The sequence below is a fragment of the Hyaena hyaena genome, unplaced genomic scaffold (genome assembly GCF_003009895.1).
Source record: "Hyaena hyaena isolate Hyena2069 unplaced genomic scaffold, ASM300989v1 scaffold_843, whole genome shotgun sequence".
Taxonomy (NCBI): Eukaryota; Metazoa; Chordata; class Mammalia; order Carnivora; family Hyaenidae; genus Hyaena; species Hyaena hyaena.
In genome coordinates this window covers 561,481-579,409 of record NW_024081471.1, presented here as the reverse complement: position 1 = coordinate 579,409, position 17,929 = coordinate 561,481, and the positions used below count along the sequence as shown (strand labels likewise).

The 17,929-nt window shown below is 36.0% G+C and overlaps 1 protein-coding gene across 3 annotated transcripts in view; it reads right to left on the bottom strand.

Moving 5' to 3' along the window:
* Window positions 1–17,929, bottom strand: part of CDH18 (cadherin 18) — a 603,216-nt gene that overhangs the window by 59,180 nt on the left and 526,107 nt on the right. For all 3 annotated transcript variants that reach the window (XM_039219788.1, XM_039219789.1, XM_039219790.1), the window contains exon 8: window positions 5,948–6,084. In XM_039219788.1, coding sequence (XP_039075719.1) covers window positions 5,948–6,084 — 137 coding nt within the window. The remainder of the gene's footprint in view (window positions 1–5,947; window positions 6,085–17,929) is intronic.

Here is a 17,929-nt window from a genome sequence, read left to right as displayed (position 1 = left end):
AGTTAAAGACCTGACTAGAAGGAAAGGCTGACCCTCTCTTAAATAAGAGAAAATTCTCTTGCCTGATTACCTTTAAACTGAGATACGGACTCTTCCTGGTTTTGGCTTTTAGACTTGACCTTGGTCATTGGCTCTGAAAATTTTGGACTTCCCATCCTCCATAACTACATGAGCCAAATCCTTATAAATCTCTTTATTGGTTCTGAATCCTTCTGGTTTTGAATCCTATGGGTTCTGTTTCTTTGTAGAACCTGATGAATACAGGTACAGTTGGAAACAGAATTCAGGCTAACCTTACTCATCCTTCATCTCAAGACTGAACTGATGCTTTATCTGCTATATGAAACCTTTGCTGATTCTCTGAGAGAGATGAAACTACCATGATTTTATGTCTCCTAACCCCTATAAACCTTATTACCAGAACAATTATCTTTAATGCAATTATCTATCTTGTCTTTGCATAATATTCTTGAATTCTTCAAAAGTGAAATAGGATCCTCAATATCATTAGTGCCTAACATAGGACAAACTTAGCAAGTATCATTTGTTAATACATCTTGAGTGAGTTAATATATACTTTAGGATAGAAATGATAAATTATACCATATCAAAGTACTAGAATTGTTGCTAAGAAAGTAGAAAACGCCAAGTGAAAATGTGGCAAGGATATCAAGGAGAGATCAAAAATGAAAAGTATTAATTGGATTTAGCTATTAGTAAGTTATGACCATAATGTCAGGTCCTGAAGAACAGTGAAGATAAGGATAAACATATCTTGAATTTAGGCATAAATAAGGAAATGGAGGAAGATAGTAGCTATTTAATTGAGAAAAATATATTAAGAACTATTTATTGAGGGGCACCTGGGTGGCTCAGTCAGTTATGCATCCTACTTTGGCTCAGGTCAATAATCTCACAGTTTGTGGGTTTGAGCCCCATGTCAGGCTCTGTGCTGACAGTTAGCTCAGAGCCTGGAGCCTGCTTCAGATTCTGTATCTCCTCCTCTCTCTGACCCTCCCCTGCTCATGTTGTCTCTCTCTCTCTCTCAGAAATAAATAAAAAAAACATTTAAAAACTTAAAAAAAAGGAACTATTTATTGAGTACCTACTAGTGCCACTATTTTAATAGGGAGTCATATCACAGGAAGGGTAGGCCATAGCAAATAAGTAGGCCATAAGCATATAAAGAACATTTATTATCTAGTAAAAGGAACAAGCTTTCCCCCCCGCCCTTTTTAAGGTATTTTAGGGTCATCAGAGGCAGAATTCTATAGATGGCAGCATGAGATTCTGTTTCTTGGTTATTCAATCGAACATGAGCGTAGGTACTGCTGTGAAAGGATTTTGTTGATGTCGATAAAGTCCCAATTCAGTCAACTTTAAAATAAAGGGATTATCCAAGTGAGCCTGACCCAAGTGGGTGAAAGCCTTTGAAAACAGAGACTTTCTCCAGCTGATAGCAGAAGGGAAAGTCAAAGCATGAGAAGGACTCACACACTGCTGCTCTTTTGAAGAAGGTAAGGACCACATGAGAAAGAATGCAGGCAGTCTCTAGGAGAAAGCTACTCTAGCTGAGGATGGGCAGAAAATGGAGACCTGACAACTACATCCCAAGGAAGTAGACTCTGGCAACAAGAAGAATGAGATTAAAGCAGATTCTTTCCCAATCTGCAGCTAAGAGCCCATCCCACCTGACACCTGACTTCTGTCTTGCTAGACCCTAGGCAAGGAATCCAGTGGAACCCTCCTGGACCTCGACCTATGGAAATCATGTGGTTATTTGTTACCTCAAAATAGGAATGTAATGGAAATGACTAAATAGCTGCATTATGGACCATATGAACGGAAGGCATTGTTGCCTGTACAGAAATATTCCCGGTATTTAGTTCTCCAAGAACTATGCTATGTGATGAGACTACAACACTTTCTATTTCTCTAATCAAAGACAGCTTATTGAATTTATCTAATTCTTAGTGTCTTCTTTAAAGTCATGAGGATAATTTTATGTCAGAGAAAGAATTTTTAAAATAAATAATACAATAAAACTTAATCAGTGAAAATATCTGTCCAAAAATGAACATCAGCTTCCCTAAAGAGCCATATCAGTAGAGCACAGCTCTAGGAACCAAACTATCTAGATTCATATTTTGTATGAGTCTCAATTTCTTTATCTACAAAGTGAAAATGATGCCTGTCCTCTCTATTTCAGAGATTTTTATTAGGATGACATGTCTGTGAAAGTATACCATACCAAAAAAATATATATCTTTTAGTTATATTTAGCAGCAGCTAGGAAGACTTTTATGGACCAGACACATGTTTTCTGCCTTTACTATTTGACTGGGCAGCTGAGTTGACTTAGAACCAAAGAAGAAAAGAGAGCAAAACCAAATACCATGTAAATAAGAGTGGCTTTGCATTTGGACCCTACCTACATGTTCAGAGGCCCACATGCTTTTTATGCCACCCTATACTCTCAGACTGATCCCTTTATAAGTGGCCTGTTCAGCTGAAGAAAGAAATATATTTCCCCCCTGTGCACAGATGTGGCTTGGTCTCATTTAGTCTTAAATCCTATTCTGGTGCATTGCCTCAACTTCCTAGAAGGGGCACTGTTCTCTTACTTGCACAAAACTCTAGGTAGGCTAAAAAAAAGTATTTAAAATATTAACTTCTAGGGGTACCTGGGTGTCTCAGTCATCTCTGGATTGATTTTGGCTGAGGTCATGATCTCATGGTCATGAGACTGAGCCTCGTATTGGCTCCGTGTTAAGCATGGAGCCTGCTTGAGATTCTCTCTCTCTCTCTCTCTCTCTCTCTCTCTCCCCCTCCTCCCACTCACACAACTCTCTCTCTCTCAAATTAAAAAGAAATTAACTTCTACATGTCATTCCATAGAACACCAAGCTCCTCCAAAACTTATATTAAGAAGATTTTTAAAAACCTGATTTCATTTCTGCAAAAGACAACATCAAACAAATGACAAAACAAAACACAGACTGGGAGAAAATAGTTGTAAAATATGCATCTGATGAAGGAGTATTTTCTAAAGCATACAAAGAACTTTTAATGTTTACTGATAAGAAAACAAAACCTGATTAAAAAATGGGCCAAAGACCTTAACAGACACCTCATCAAAGAAGATATACAGATGGCAAAAAATGTATGAAACGATGTTAGATATTTATATCATCAGAGAAATGCAAATTAAAGCAACAATGAGATACCACTACATACCTCACTCAGAGTGGTCCAATCCAGGAACACTAACAACAGCAAATGCTGACGAAGATATAGAACAACAGGAACTCTCATTCATTGATGGGAAAAAAAGCATAGCCACTTTGGAAGACAGTTTGTCATTTTCTTACAAATCAAATATACCCTTACCATACGATCCAGTAATTTCAATTCCTTGGTATCTATCCAAAGAAACTGAAAACTTCTGTCCATACAAAAACTGAGGTACCTGGGTGGCTCAGTCATTTAAGTGTCCAATTTTGGCTCAGGTCATGATCTCATGACTCATGGGTTTGAGCCCTGCGTCGGGCTCTGTGCTGACAGCCAGCTCAGAGCCTGGAGCTTGTTTCGGATTCTGTCTGCCTCTCTCTCTGACCCTCCCCCACTCACGCTGTCTCTCTCTCTCTCAGAAATAAATAAAACATTAAAAAAAAAAAAGAAATGAACTATTAAGCCATGAAAAGGCATGGAAGACCCTTAAGTGTGCCTATATTACTAAGGGAAAAAGCCAATCCGAAAAGGCAACTTACTGTATGATTCAAACCATATGACATTTGGGAAAAGGAAAACCTATGGAGCCAATAAAAATCAGTGGCTATCGTAAATCAGAGTGAGCAGAGATGGATAAGCGGTGTATGTGGGGATTTTAGCGCAGTGACAATACCATGCATGACACTATAATAATGAATACATGCTGTCATACCTGTGTCTAAACCCAGGGAATAGCAAGAATGAAACAACCTAAACTCTAGACTTTATGATGTATCAGTGTAGGTTCGTCAGTTGTGACAAGTGTATCACACTGGTGGAGGGGCTGAGAACGAGGGATGCCCGACGTGTTTAGGCCCGGGGCTATTTGGGAAATTTCTGCACCGACCTCTCCCTTTGCTGTGGACCCTACAAGTGTTCCACCAAAAAATAAAGCCTCGAAAAACTTCAGTTTATAAAAAGCATCAAGTATGTTTCCAAAACAGAATATATTAGTAAATGCTTCGGTAATGTGGCTGAATTTAAGGTTAATGCTTACAAATAACTATAAATGGAAGGGTGCCCAGTGATATTTAATAAGGCACTTATCACAAGCAATCAGTACATGAAAGTGCACTTCCTACACAAGTCTCCAATACGGCTATGAAATCTTCACTATTTCTCATTCTTTCTACATGCCTATTTATAATTAGGGTTACATTATTTTTAGTAATGCTTACTGAGGTGTCCCTGAGGCTTTGAGGATATTAAAATTATCATCCATAAAATCCAGGATAATACAATCTATTATACTGCTTTACTTTGTAGATAAGTAGTAACTGATTTCCATATGAATTACTAACAAATAGCAAAAGAAAAAAAAAAGAAAGAAAAGAAAAAAAGAATTTATTAAGTATATATTTAAGACATTATTTAAGTAAAAATGGGCATTTCCTTTGGTAATGATTGCAACTAATATAATTTTCATGGTATACATGTACTCATGTATATTCATAAATTTGTTCCTACTTGATACAAATATTCTTAGGATTGAGGTGAGATTTAGAAACAATCTAAAGTATGGTTTCTGACTGAAATACTCCTGGAGTTAAACTAGAAGTTATTTTAAAGTCAGTTCCTGGTGTTTTTCTTTTCTGACAAATATTATTTTCTCTAGAGATTCTTTCCTTCCATCTTCTCTACTTGGAGCCTGTTCCCCAAAACCACACAATCTTCCCTGAATCTTTTCAACGTCCTCATCATTTCTTGGATATACTAATCCATTAATTCCTTTATTTTTGCAACTGATATTGAATGAGCTCCTGTCATTTGACAGTCATTTATTTGTCATTAGGTGACAAAGAACATGTAATTCCAGTCCTAGTCTGGTTATTTTGAAAATGAAAATTAACCCAAATGATCATAAATGAACCCACTCATGTATTCTTTATAACACTCATTTGAAAGTAATTAGTGAATGCTTATTTTCAAAGAGAGTATTATGCTGAAGAAAATTATCTAAATGGAAGCCACTTGAGCTAATTTTGCAGATGTAAAAACATAAAATTTCAGGCAGAATATAAAAAGCTGGGGTAGTCTAATTATTGATTGGTAACAGGGGACATTATAAAAGTGCATAAACCATAAGGAACTACCACCTCACACCCACTAGAATGATTATAATCAAAAGATACATAACAATAAATATGGGTAATAATATAGAGAAATTGGAACATTCCAATGCTTTTGGGAATGTAAAATGTAGCTACTTTGGAAAACAGGCTGGCAGTTCATCAGATAATTAAATACAGAGTTTCCACACGACAGAGCTATTTCACTTCCGGGTATATGCCTAAAAGAAATATAAATATGTCTCCAAAAATCTTTCGTATTAATGTGCATAGCACCTTTTTTCATGTTAGGCAAGCAGTGCAAGGTGCAGAGCAGGCCTCACGATTAGGAGGCAAACCAAATACTTTGACTCAGGGATGGGGTAGGAATGTTCCGTGATGTCCATTTTCCATCTGTATGCTGGGATGTAAAAAAAGAGAGAGAGAGAGAGGTATATGATTTATTCACTAGATCGGACAATGAGTAACTGCATGTTATATGTTCTGTACGCTCTGCTAGATGCTGGCGCCTCAAAGAAAAATGGTGAGAGCCCTGTGCCTGAGAAAATCTCAGTATAAATCTTCATGTATAAGTGACATCTTTTTTTATGATACATAAAGTACTTTACCATTTTCTGAAGCAGCGACTGTGATGTTGTACCATGGAGTCTCTTCTCTATCAAGAACCTTTGTGGTTCTAATGGTCCCAGTACTGGCATCAATGTTGAAAAATCTGTCATCTTCAGCACTGTGGTCAATGAAGTATCTAGGGAAAGAGAGAGATAATCCTTCCTTTTACTCAAGGATATAATGAAGACAGCAAATAAAACTAAAACAAGGGTAGTATTAAACCAGATATATTCAAATATTAAATGTATATTTTTAGTTTCTATATTTGCCTTTTAAGATTTGCCTGGCATCCTTATATTTGCATAGAGCTGACATCAATTATTTTTATCTGCCAGCCCTTAATTAATGTTTAGTTTAATTACTAATTCAACTTGAGAAAAACACCCTTCTGAACTTCGTGAATTGAATGGTAGATACTAGAAACAGAGGGATTAATAATGGAGAGAAAAAAATATACTGCCTCAGAGAAGTCTATAGTACCTTGGAAGGAAACACACTAACCTTTTTTCCCCCCCTTGAGATAGAGAGAGAGAGCACTTGCCGGGGCAGGTGGAGGGACAGAGAGAGAAAGAGAGAGAGAGAGAGAGAGAGAGAGAGAGAGAGAGAGAGAATCCAAAACAAGCTCCACACTGTCAATGCAGAGCCTGATGTGGGGCTCCATCCTATAACCATGAGATCATGACCTGAGCAGCATTTGGGAGTCAGATGCTTAATCAACCAAGCCACCCAAGTGTCTCCTAAAAACTAAACCCTTAGTGAAACTTCTCATTTCTATATGGACAAAATTTTTAGGATAACAGGAGACATCAGGTGTTTATTCTGGAGTTTCATTATAGTTTAGATTTGAAGAGTCATATAAAATAAAAAACAAAACATTTCAGTTAACTACCATAGTATCTCTATCACCTAGGCCCTCCCCTTGTTTAGTGATAAAAATGAGAAAACAAATAAATGGGAGGTAGGTCTCATTATTGGCCACAAATCATCTTCCCTCTCCAATGCTGAAATGTAGAGCTCTTTCATGTTAGTTTTGGTGTCCAGCTTCCTTTAGCAAATAGATGAGCACCGGGTGTTGTAAGTGTTGAATCACTAAATTGCACACCTGAAACTAATATTACACTGGATGTTAACTAACTGGAATTTAAATAAAAATTTCAAAAAAAGAAGAATGAGTTGACAGTGATGATGTTCTATTCCATATTTGGGGCAAGATTTCCTGAGACATGGCATATTCCTCCTTATGTTCTGCCACTGACCCACTGACACAAAAGGGACATGCTGCGGCTGATCCTCTGATCCCAGAAGGAAGATGAGACACACAAGGACAAAGTTGTCCCCGTTCAGGTACCCCATCCTAGAGGGGAGCTACCTAGTAAATGAGCAGATGGATGATTGAACGCATTGGAGTCAAAAGTGCTGGCAAACAAAACCCAGCCTAGTTCACTAGTTCAGCTGATCTGCAGCTAGTTCTCTCTCTCTCTCTCTCTGTCTCTCTCTCTCTCACACACACACACACACACACACGCACATGCGCGCGCGCACACACACACACACACACACACACACACAGTGGCTATAAATCTATATCCCTAAATTTTGGAGTTTTATGTTATCCAGCAACAGTTTATTAACATAAATACAAAGCAAAATATAGTGAACAATCATTGTATGTTCTATAAATGTTCCAAACTATTTCTAGAACTATTTAAGGAAGAGTGTTTTCTCCTCTCCTTAAATCTCTAATATTTTCCCTCTTTCCTTAACTTCAGCTTAAGTAATATTTCATCTACTGGGGTGCCTGGGTGGCTTAGTCGGTTAAGCGTCCGACTTTCGCTCAGGTCATGATTTCGCGGTTCGTGGGTTCGAGGCCCGCGTCGGGCTCTGTGCTGACTGCCGGCTCAGAGCCTGGAGCCTGTTTCAGTCTGTGACTCCCTCTCTCTCTGACCCTCCCCTGCTCATGCTGTCTCTCTCTCTCTCTCTCTCTCCTAGAAATAAATAAAACATTTAAAAAAATTTTTAAAAATAATTTTTCATCTAGATCTGCAGAACAAAAATGAATTGGTTAGGTACAAAAAACTAGGGGAAGAATATTTGCAATACAAGAAACCAAAGCGCAAATATCCGAATTAAAACAATAACTTGGTTAGGTTAAGAAACAGCGTGTGTTTCACTGTGGCTAGCCAGATAGAATGAGGTCTGTGGCTGGGGGTAGGATAAGCAATCTGTGTACCACATGGTAGATAGTTCTTACCTTTTCAAAAGAGGAACAGGAGATTTTTTTAAAGTTTACTTATTTATTTTGAGAGAGAAAGTGCACACACACGTGAGTGAGCAGTGGAGGGGCATAAAGAAAGGAAGAAAGAATCCCGAGTAGGAAGCAGTCAGCAGGAGCCCAATGCAGGATCTGGTCTCACAAACCCTGAGATCATGACCTGAGCTGAAACCAAGTGTCAGACTCTCAACCAACCGAGCCACCCAAGCACCCAAAAGGGGGATTTTTAAACAAAGGAAATATGTACTTATTTACGTGCTGGAAAAATCATAGTGGCTACTTTGACTCTTAGACTGCAGAAAGTTAACTATTCAGAAAAGAAATAGTGTTGTCTTGTAACAAAAGGTGAGAAAAGGAAGAAAATGGAAAAAACTGTATAAACTAACAGTATGTATTGGTACAGCCTATAGAAATCTTTATTGGAATGGAATTAGTAAAGGGGAGAAATTACAAATGACTTGTTTTTCCTGTGGTGGTGGTGGTGTGTGTGTGTGTTTCATCTACCAGGTAACTGATAAGCCTATTTATGGAGCTGGATAGAGGTAGAGGGAAAAATAACTCCCTTTGGGAGAAAAATAATTTGGGAGAAATCAATGATTTTGATATGTTATGCCTTAGAAGTCAATTAGATAAACATGTGGAATAAAAGCCAGAGAATTGGATATGAGTGTGGAGATCGAGTTTTCTGAACAGTAAATATCCATTTGAGATATATCAGCCTAAATTTAAGGTAATGGGAAGAGTATAATTTCATCAGGGAGAGAACTGTAGGAGAAAAGTGAAATATTGAGCTCTACAACACCCATACTTCTGAGCCAAAAGCAGCCCAGCATCTGTCCGTGAGCAGGCGCAAGGAGAGGAAGAGTCTAAGGGAAGAAAGAAAGTGGGAATCGGATTGCACAGAAGCCAAGAAAGGTAGGTATTTCTAAGTGAACAATTATAGTGAATTCTATTAAAAGGCTGAGTGAAGTTCGTAAGGGTTGATTGGATTTCGGAAGATGGGCATCGTTAGTTAACTTGAAAAAAGAATAGTTTCTATAAAATATAAAGTGTTTTTTTTTTTTTTTTTTTTAATAGTGGACTCAAGACTCTATTGAATGTGAATATACGAAGCCCAGGAGTCACAATATTTTACTGGAGATCTTTACCTGAGAACAGAGACCAGAGAAAGTAGTGCTATATACCATCAGAGAAATGACTCAACATATTTTCCCTTTTATTGGGGATATTAAGCACTGTCTTTGCTGAAGGTAATGAGTCTTTTGAAAGAGTGAAATATCTAAAAAAATGTATAATTTATGAGAAGGTGAGCAGTATTGGGTTCCAGAGAACAAATGCAGGGATTTCCATCAAAATTAACAGAGACTCTTCTTCTGTTTTAACATGAAGGAAATCTCAGAAGTTTGGTAAATACATAGGATAGATGATTGTGGTGGTGGAACTATTTCAAAATTCATCATAGTTTCTGGAACAGAGTATAATGTCACTGAAATACAACTTCATGCCTTTAATAAGCTTAATGTGTTAAAAGAGTATGTAGAACGTAGTGCTAAGGTGTGAAATCTTGTAACAACCTGTGGAAACACATGCACACACATTATAGAAGATTAATAGCATTGTGCAGATCAAAACTAGAGAGCATCCTAAGCAACTGCCTTTAATGTAAAGAACGTTAGAAGAGCCAGAATATAACCCTTGTAACCTGTGTTAACAAAGCAAGGAATAGAGCATTTTGCGTTGATTTTTTTAACAATAACTATATGTTAATTGAAGACAGTTCAATTTAATGAAGGCATTTAAACAGGAAGAATAGGTATAAAGCAAAACTGGTTCAGAGAAAAGTCACGAAATCCAGATACTACAGAACAGTGGGAAAGGGTGATGTCATTGGGCTTTCCCAAAGAATTGGGTCATGGTGCACTAAAACTGATTTTGACTTGTGCTCACATCACCAAAAATTCTCATAATATTCTTTTTCCAGAGGCCCAGGTGCCCCAAAAATTGATCAGTATTGAAGGGTAATAATTAGAGAGAGGTCCATTATGGATCATCTAGAAAGCACAAAATTTAAAACTAAGAGAGAGACAGACACAGTGAGATATGTTAAATCTGGTTGCAAAACTGGGTGGCCTTTTTCAGAGCACTGTTCTTCTGGTATTGACTACTGGACTAGCAAGAGAAAAAGAGAAAGAGAAGCTTCCTGCTGTAGCTTTTGATACGATAGAGAAAGAAGTTCTTTTCTTCATCCATACATTAATGCTCCTATCAATATTACTGCCCTTATGCATCGTGTTACACTTGAGTAATAAGAGCGTACTTTAAAATAAAATATAAATGTTTTATTTATATGATTTAATCATATCGTCAACTATGCCCATGAGAAAATGTAACTACTCTCTTTGTAGCAGAGATGACTAGAGGTGTTTGGTGGGGAAAGTTCAACTCACAGTGCATTTTCAAAGGCTAAATGCATAGATAGGCTCTTGAAGATACACAGATAAAAAAGAATGTTGCAGGGGCTTTTCCCAAGAACAAAGTCCCCAATTTTCATATACCTTAGAGGTAATGACCTCTTCAGACCCTTTGAAAACATCTATATTCTTTTACTCTGTGTACAAGCTGTAGACATTGGGCTTAGTTTATTCAGAATGCAAAGATGAAGTCTTTGGAAATTTGATTCTAAAATAGATCTAGCATATGTGTGAAAATGGTGTTAAGCAGTAAGGAAATTAACACAGGTTTGGAAACCAAGTAAATAATGTTCGTCAAGCTAAGCCTCTTATTAGCTCTGTGGCTTAATCAATGTATCAGCTCTCTGAGCTTTCTCTGTAAGCAAAATGCAGATACGATCTACATCAAAATTTTATTGCTAGGATTATATGAGGTAATATTTGAAACTATTTTATGTTTGAGCCTCAAATGATAGGCTCCAACAGAGAAATATCATTTGTTTTAATGTCTTTTAGGGAGTTTTTTTTTTTTCTTGGAAATCTTGAGTCTATTCTGATGAGAAGGTTCACAAGTAGTAAGGGCTGTTTTTTGTTTGTTCAGAATCTGTTTTGTTTTTCTTGCAAAGTGATGTAAGTACACTGGGATCTGAATAAGGATTATTACTGAATGAATAAGTATCTCCATATAAATAGCATGAACTACTGTTTCTAAAAAATCTATCAGAAATTAAATTATTTGTCATTCCTTACTCAGGGCATATGAGTCATTTTATTTGAAAACTGTATGAGAGTAAAGCTCTTTTTCTTTCACCCAATGAAGCATAAGTGTATGACTTTGCCTCATAAGTGAACAAATAAACTAAACAATTATTCAACAATATAAAGAAGAACCTGTTAATACATAATGTGAAATTAACTAAGGCATTCCATAGTAGCCTTTACTTCTTTTATATACATTTTGGTAGAAATCATCAGGCCAATAAGTCATCATATTTTACTTATCTAAACCAGTATGTTTTCATATAGAGACATTTTTATAGATTCCTAATATTCTTCATATATATATTTGAAGTTTGTTAGAATCATTCAGGAAACAAACTTCCTTTTTTTTTTTTTAAGAGTGAGAGCTTAGCTTACTTTCCTCTGTGATCGAGAGATACCTAAATACTGAAAAAGGGACAGATTCCCTTATAATTCCCACAGCATTTCACTGAACTCCTAGGTCTGCATTTTATTTTAAAATGTAATACAGTGAAACTCCATTGTACATCTAGTTAATTCCTGGGACAAATTCACAGGCATATGTGGCCAAAGGGGTAGTAGGAGGGAGGAAATGTTGAAGAGATACAAGGATTACTCTATTATGATGATTATGACACACCATTATATCCTTATCACCACTAAATGTTCACTGCATCCTGAGTGAAATTATCATCAAGATGATATCTATATTAAATGCTATTTGGGAAATTTAATGATCAATGATCAATAAGATGCTGTCTGTGAGGAACTGGTAATCTCCTGGCTATAGACTAGAGCAAATACAGTTTAATCTTATGCCAGCTCAGATTTTGGCCAGTAGTCCTTAAGGACCCTCTAATTAGACCAGTTCCCTATGCAAACCTTAACTAATTTCCCATTGGCATGTAAATGGGCCCATATAGCAAAGGAGATTTCCTTGTAAGGTTGCCATCATAGCGTACAATTCTGGGTTATAACGTTTATTCCTACAACCACCTTCTTTCCTGTCATACAACATATGCATCATTTCATATTTCTACAAAAATGTATTGATGAAATAAATAAAGATAAAATGCATTATACTTAAATATGATGAAAGTTCATTATTCAAATTAGAATTTATGGACCAACAAATCTGCAGACAAGTTATGGTGATAGCAGTGAATCTCAGTAATGATTCCCTTGATTCAAGCGTTTCTCTTAACAGAAGCAACTTTAAACAAATTACCCAGTTCATCATCTGACACTCCATTCTGCTTTGACTATATGGGCATAGACTCAAGATAATTATTAGTCATGTTAAAGTGCATTGGAAAGTTATTTTTCATTTCAATAATAAAATTCCACTCCTCAGAGGCACCTATTGCTTTCATTATAGTCTGTCCATTTCACTGTAAGAAATTAACTTAAAATTTACATAATGGAAATCTATTTTTACAGTGATTTACTCAGAGAAATATCAGTTGGCTTAAAGTTTAGGAGACCTTTCCAGTTGCCATATTTTAGATACTTCTAGATACAGAGTGTGAGAGTTAAAACAAATGTATTTGAGATTTTTGTCTCTCCAACAGCAGCTTCTGTAAGTTTTACTATGATCAATAGATGAGATAAAGTTTAATCAATATACTCCCTGTGGGATATTATAGCAATGTGGATTCATCTTTAACCAAAAGTCACACACCTGCAGTATAGCTTAGATGCAGTAAAAGATTTAAGATTCCCTTAGCCTACTCTGGAGATGTGATTTACTCCACAATCCATGCATCCAGAAAATAATCTCTCTGAAATAAATAAATAAATAATTAAAAAAACCACAAGGACCATTTGCCACTTGATAGTGTGATTTGTGCTCAATAAAATGGGGAGTGCATAGAGGACACAGACACTTTAGAATACTTTTTAACTTCCTGAACCAAAACCTTGATCCAATGAAGTAAAAATATATAAAGAATTAAAATCTCTGCACAAATATGTTTCCCTCTGTTATTCACGCTTCTATGTAACTGAGTTATCAGAAATTCCAATAATCCTGAATTCTGGAATGCCATGGAACCACGAGAAGCATTTATTATTACTTTGAAAAATTTCTATTTGGGTGTTTTGTTTCCAGTCAGTAAACTAGCAGAGTGTCACTAAGCCAGGGCTTAAGTATTCAACCCAGGGCTAAATGAGTTACATATGCCGCCCTCCCTCCACCTCCCACAGAAAATAAGTTATTCTTCTGGGGTCATGGCTGTGATTTGGGGTCATTACCACCACAAAGTAAGCTGTTAGATGAATGTGAGCCCCCAACTAGAAAAATCTGCAAGAGTCTTCTGTATCTTTATTGAAGCATGGTCAAAGTGACCACATTCTCATCCAGTCTCTATGATTAGTTAGCTGTGTGAGTCACTCAACCTTCTTAATCTACAGATATTTGCATCTATATAAGAACAGGGTTCTCTCAGTCATCTTTAGATCCCTTTACATTCTCAAATTTCATATTCACATGAGATTTTATGGTCAAGTTATTAGTGTAAATGTACCAACTAAATATAAGGTGGTACAATTACAAAACACAAGTCATGCACAAAGACTTCGGATTTTAAGTGCGAGCCTGCTTTCTCTATCTCTGCCGTGTCTGCATGAAATGTCCTTAGTGAGTTGTCCCTGTATTAGAAGAATATAATAGTTTTGATGAGGGTGGATTAAGGCTTGCTATTAAGGCTCCAATTAAGGTATTTTTGACTTCTAATAAGCTAAACTTTTATAAATAAATTTTGCCTGTAGAATAAAAACTCATTGTATATCAGATGATATTTTTATATGAATATATTTGAAACACTTTTCTGGTTATTTTTCATCTTCTTTCCATGAGTATGAATCCTACATGCAAACCTCCTTAAATATTTTTCTACTCTACTTTTCAACTTTGCAAATTGACTTTGTCATTATTTTGAAATATCTCTTACTTTTTGCTGTTATGGAATTCCAAATTAAGGCAGTATTCCTACCTCCTATCTCAACACAAACTATGTGAAAATTTAGAAATGCATAAGAAAAATGCACCAGTATAAGGATGCACTGAATATATAGGAAGCGTTTGTTCACTAAGACTAGAACTAAACTCAACACAAACTGATCAAACACTTCTAATTCTCTGCAACTATTACTTTTTAAAGATATTTTAGAAAGATTTTTTTAAATTGAGCAATATTTTCAAATCTGATAAAAATGTTATTTTATTTCTTATGTTAGCATATAAATAGGCTATTGTACCTAAGTACTGCCATGGTGAGCATTTGACATAATTATGCACAATACTTAATATTTCCTTTTGGTTCTTTATGGTTATTATACGAAGAAAACATTAAAAATTTTAACAATAATGCAATGTATAGATAAAATCAGATTATGAATCAAGGTGGAAAAGAAGTAATATGGGGGACTATATTTATATAAATTTATACTAAAGCTCTTTATTCTATGAGAAATATTAAGAACTTTAGTAATTTTCTTATTGTTGCATTAGATCAAGGAGTATATATCTTAGACTTTACCATATGAAGAAATTCTAAAATTTAAAACAGTTTTGCTTCTGAGATGCTAAGAGTTAAAATGAGACTTTACTGTCTTCAGTATTCTTTTTCCTAGTGTGCGAAATGTATCCACACAAATCCTGGATGGCAGGTACGGGAATTCAATCAATGGGCTTTCTATGCATGTAATCATCTACTTTATGACGTGTAACTTCTGTAAATGCAGTTTTTTTTTGTTGTTGTTGTTATTAGTAGTAAGTTGAAATATATGGGAGGCAGCATACTATTGGTTTAAAAAAGAAAACAAGGTTTTGGGTGTAAAGTAAAGCTGGATCTAAATTTGGAGTCTCCCATGTTATCACTATGTAAACTTAGCCAAAGTACTCCACTTTCTGAGCCCTCAATTCTTCATCTGTATAACGGGATGAATAACATAGATACTTTAGGGTTCTTTCACAGGTGTTTAGCATGCTATATAAAGCCCCTGGCCCACAGATAGCAAGCAAAGAACAGTCACTATTTTAATGTGCCATTAAAAGGTCACATGATATAAGGTCACATTTCTAGAAAGCTCTCTCACTTTTCATGTCCAACATAGGATTATTCATCTCTCAGTAGCTATTCAGGAAATTCCCAAATTCCATTTGTAATACACTGGGGAATGAATATAGTCTATTTAAATCAAGGGTGTTTCTGTTGCTAGTAAATAGCCTGGTCCTGATTTTTTTAAAAAGGTGATAGTAAATATTGCTGCAAATTGCACATTCTTGTTTTGAGTTAACAGAGACAAAAGCTATACATGGTATGCTCTTAGAAATCTGAAGAATCTTACTAATAGTTTAGAAAACTGAAACACAAAAACAAGTCAGAAAGTTTTCACAAATGCCTATAAGACTCACACTTCCTTTCATTATCAATTCTATAAACTTGGAATTAATTGCACTACAGGGCACATTGCAAGATACATCTTTTCAAAGTACGTTTCCTTAATTAATACAAACATTTGGTCCCTCAGAAAGGTGGAAGTGTGGCTTGCTTTTGTGTTTGTTAATGTTTTCTGTTTTTTATTCACTGTTTATACCTAGAGGCCCATGTGAATGACACATTTTTATTAAAATAAAGAATAAATACTATGTAAATTATGCCCCCAAACAGCAGCTATGAGTGGAATTATTTTAAGGCAGCTTTGGGAGGATACATTTTAGTTTTCTAACCAAAACAAAGCAAAAAGAATAATGCATATGTTAATGGTTTTCTACATCTCAATATTTGTATTTGGAAACAATATACCAATCACCTGTGCATCCCAGAGAGTGGGAGAATATATCTAACATACCAAGTGTTCAATTAAAAGCTTCTAATAATATGGTGCAATTACTGAGGCAATCAATAATATCATGGTGCAATTAATTATATGTACATAATATATTTTTAATAAAATGTACATGTTGAAACATCCACATGACTATGCATGTATGTAAAGCATACATACTGGTTTGGAGTCCTGAAAGAAATCTTTTCAGAATTTCTTTCCATTAGTATAATTAGCCCAACATTTTAATTTTTTTAATTAAAAATTTGTTTTAATGTTTATTTATTTATTTTTAGAGACAGAGAGAGCACAAGTGGGGGAGGGGCTGAGAGAGAGGGAGACAGAATCTGAAGCAGGTTGCAGGCTTTGAGCAGCCAGCACTTAGGCCAACGTGGGGCTCAAACCCACAAGACTTGAGATCATGACCTGAGCCAAAGTTGGACACTTAACTGACTGAGCCACCCAGGTGCCACTTTAAAAATTTTTTAACATTTATTCTTTTTTGAGAGAGACAGAGAGACAGAGACAGAGCAAGGGCCAAGGAGGGGCAGAGAGAGAAGGAGACACAGAATCCAAAGCAGCTCCTGACTCTCAGCTGTCAGCATAGAGCCTGACGCAGGGCTTGAACTCACGAACTGCAAGATCATTACCTGAGCCAAAGTTGGACACTTAATTGACTAAAACACCCAGGTGCCTCTTTAGTCCTCCATTAAAAAAGAAAAACATTTACTTATTTTTTGAGAGAAAAAGAGAGAAATAGAGTGTGAGCAGATTAGGGGCAGAGAGAGAGAGGGAGACACAGAATCCAAAGCAGGCTACAGGCTCTGAGCTGTCAGCAGAGAGCCCAAAGTGGGGCTCAAACCCATAAACTGCAAAATCATGACCTGAGCAGAAGTTGGATGCTTAACCAACTGAACCACCCAGGCGTCCCAATTAGCTCTACAGTTTTACCAATTCGCAAGCCAGTTTGGCTTACTCTATGTCAGGGTTGCGCATCTTCAGAATTATTTATATTTTGAAACAGCAACTCCTCTCTGGTGGGGACCCCCTTGTGAATTGTAGGATGTTCCAACAGCGTCTCTGACCTCTACTGACAGATGATAGTATTCATACCCCAGCTGTGACATCCAAGCAGGTCTTGAGATGTTGCCAAATACCACCTGATGTGTGTGTGTGTGTGCATTGTCCTTGGATGTGAACCACTGTTCTATATTGGATGAGTGGTTTTGTGTGTGTGTACCTTGGGACATGAAGAACAGCACTGAGAGAAGTTTGTCTCTGACCTCAATTTTCTCCTCCCTTTTGTTTACCTTTTTGAACATACATTCTACTCCTCATAACATTTTGACAATTTGATTATCGTGTAAATGTAAATTACAGAATACAGCATTAATATCTAATTTTCATAAGAAACTTTTACCATTTGTTTACCAAATATTTTCACATCAAACTAAGAGCATGAAATATGTCATTCTCAAAGTGTGTTGTCTTCTATTGGTAAAAGATGGCCACATTTATAAATATCTTTTATAATGCTATAAGTTTTTAATAATTATAATAATTTTACTTATTATTTAAGTGTCCAAAAACATTTTAATACTTATAACAATTTTACTTATTATTTAAGTGTCCAAAAACGTTTTTGTAATATGGGATTCTATGGAATGACAAGGCAGAGTGAGCTTCCG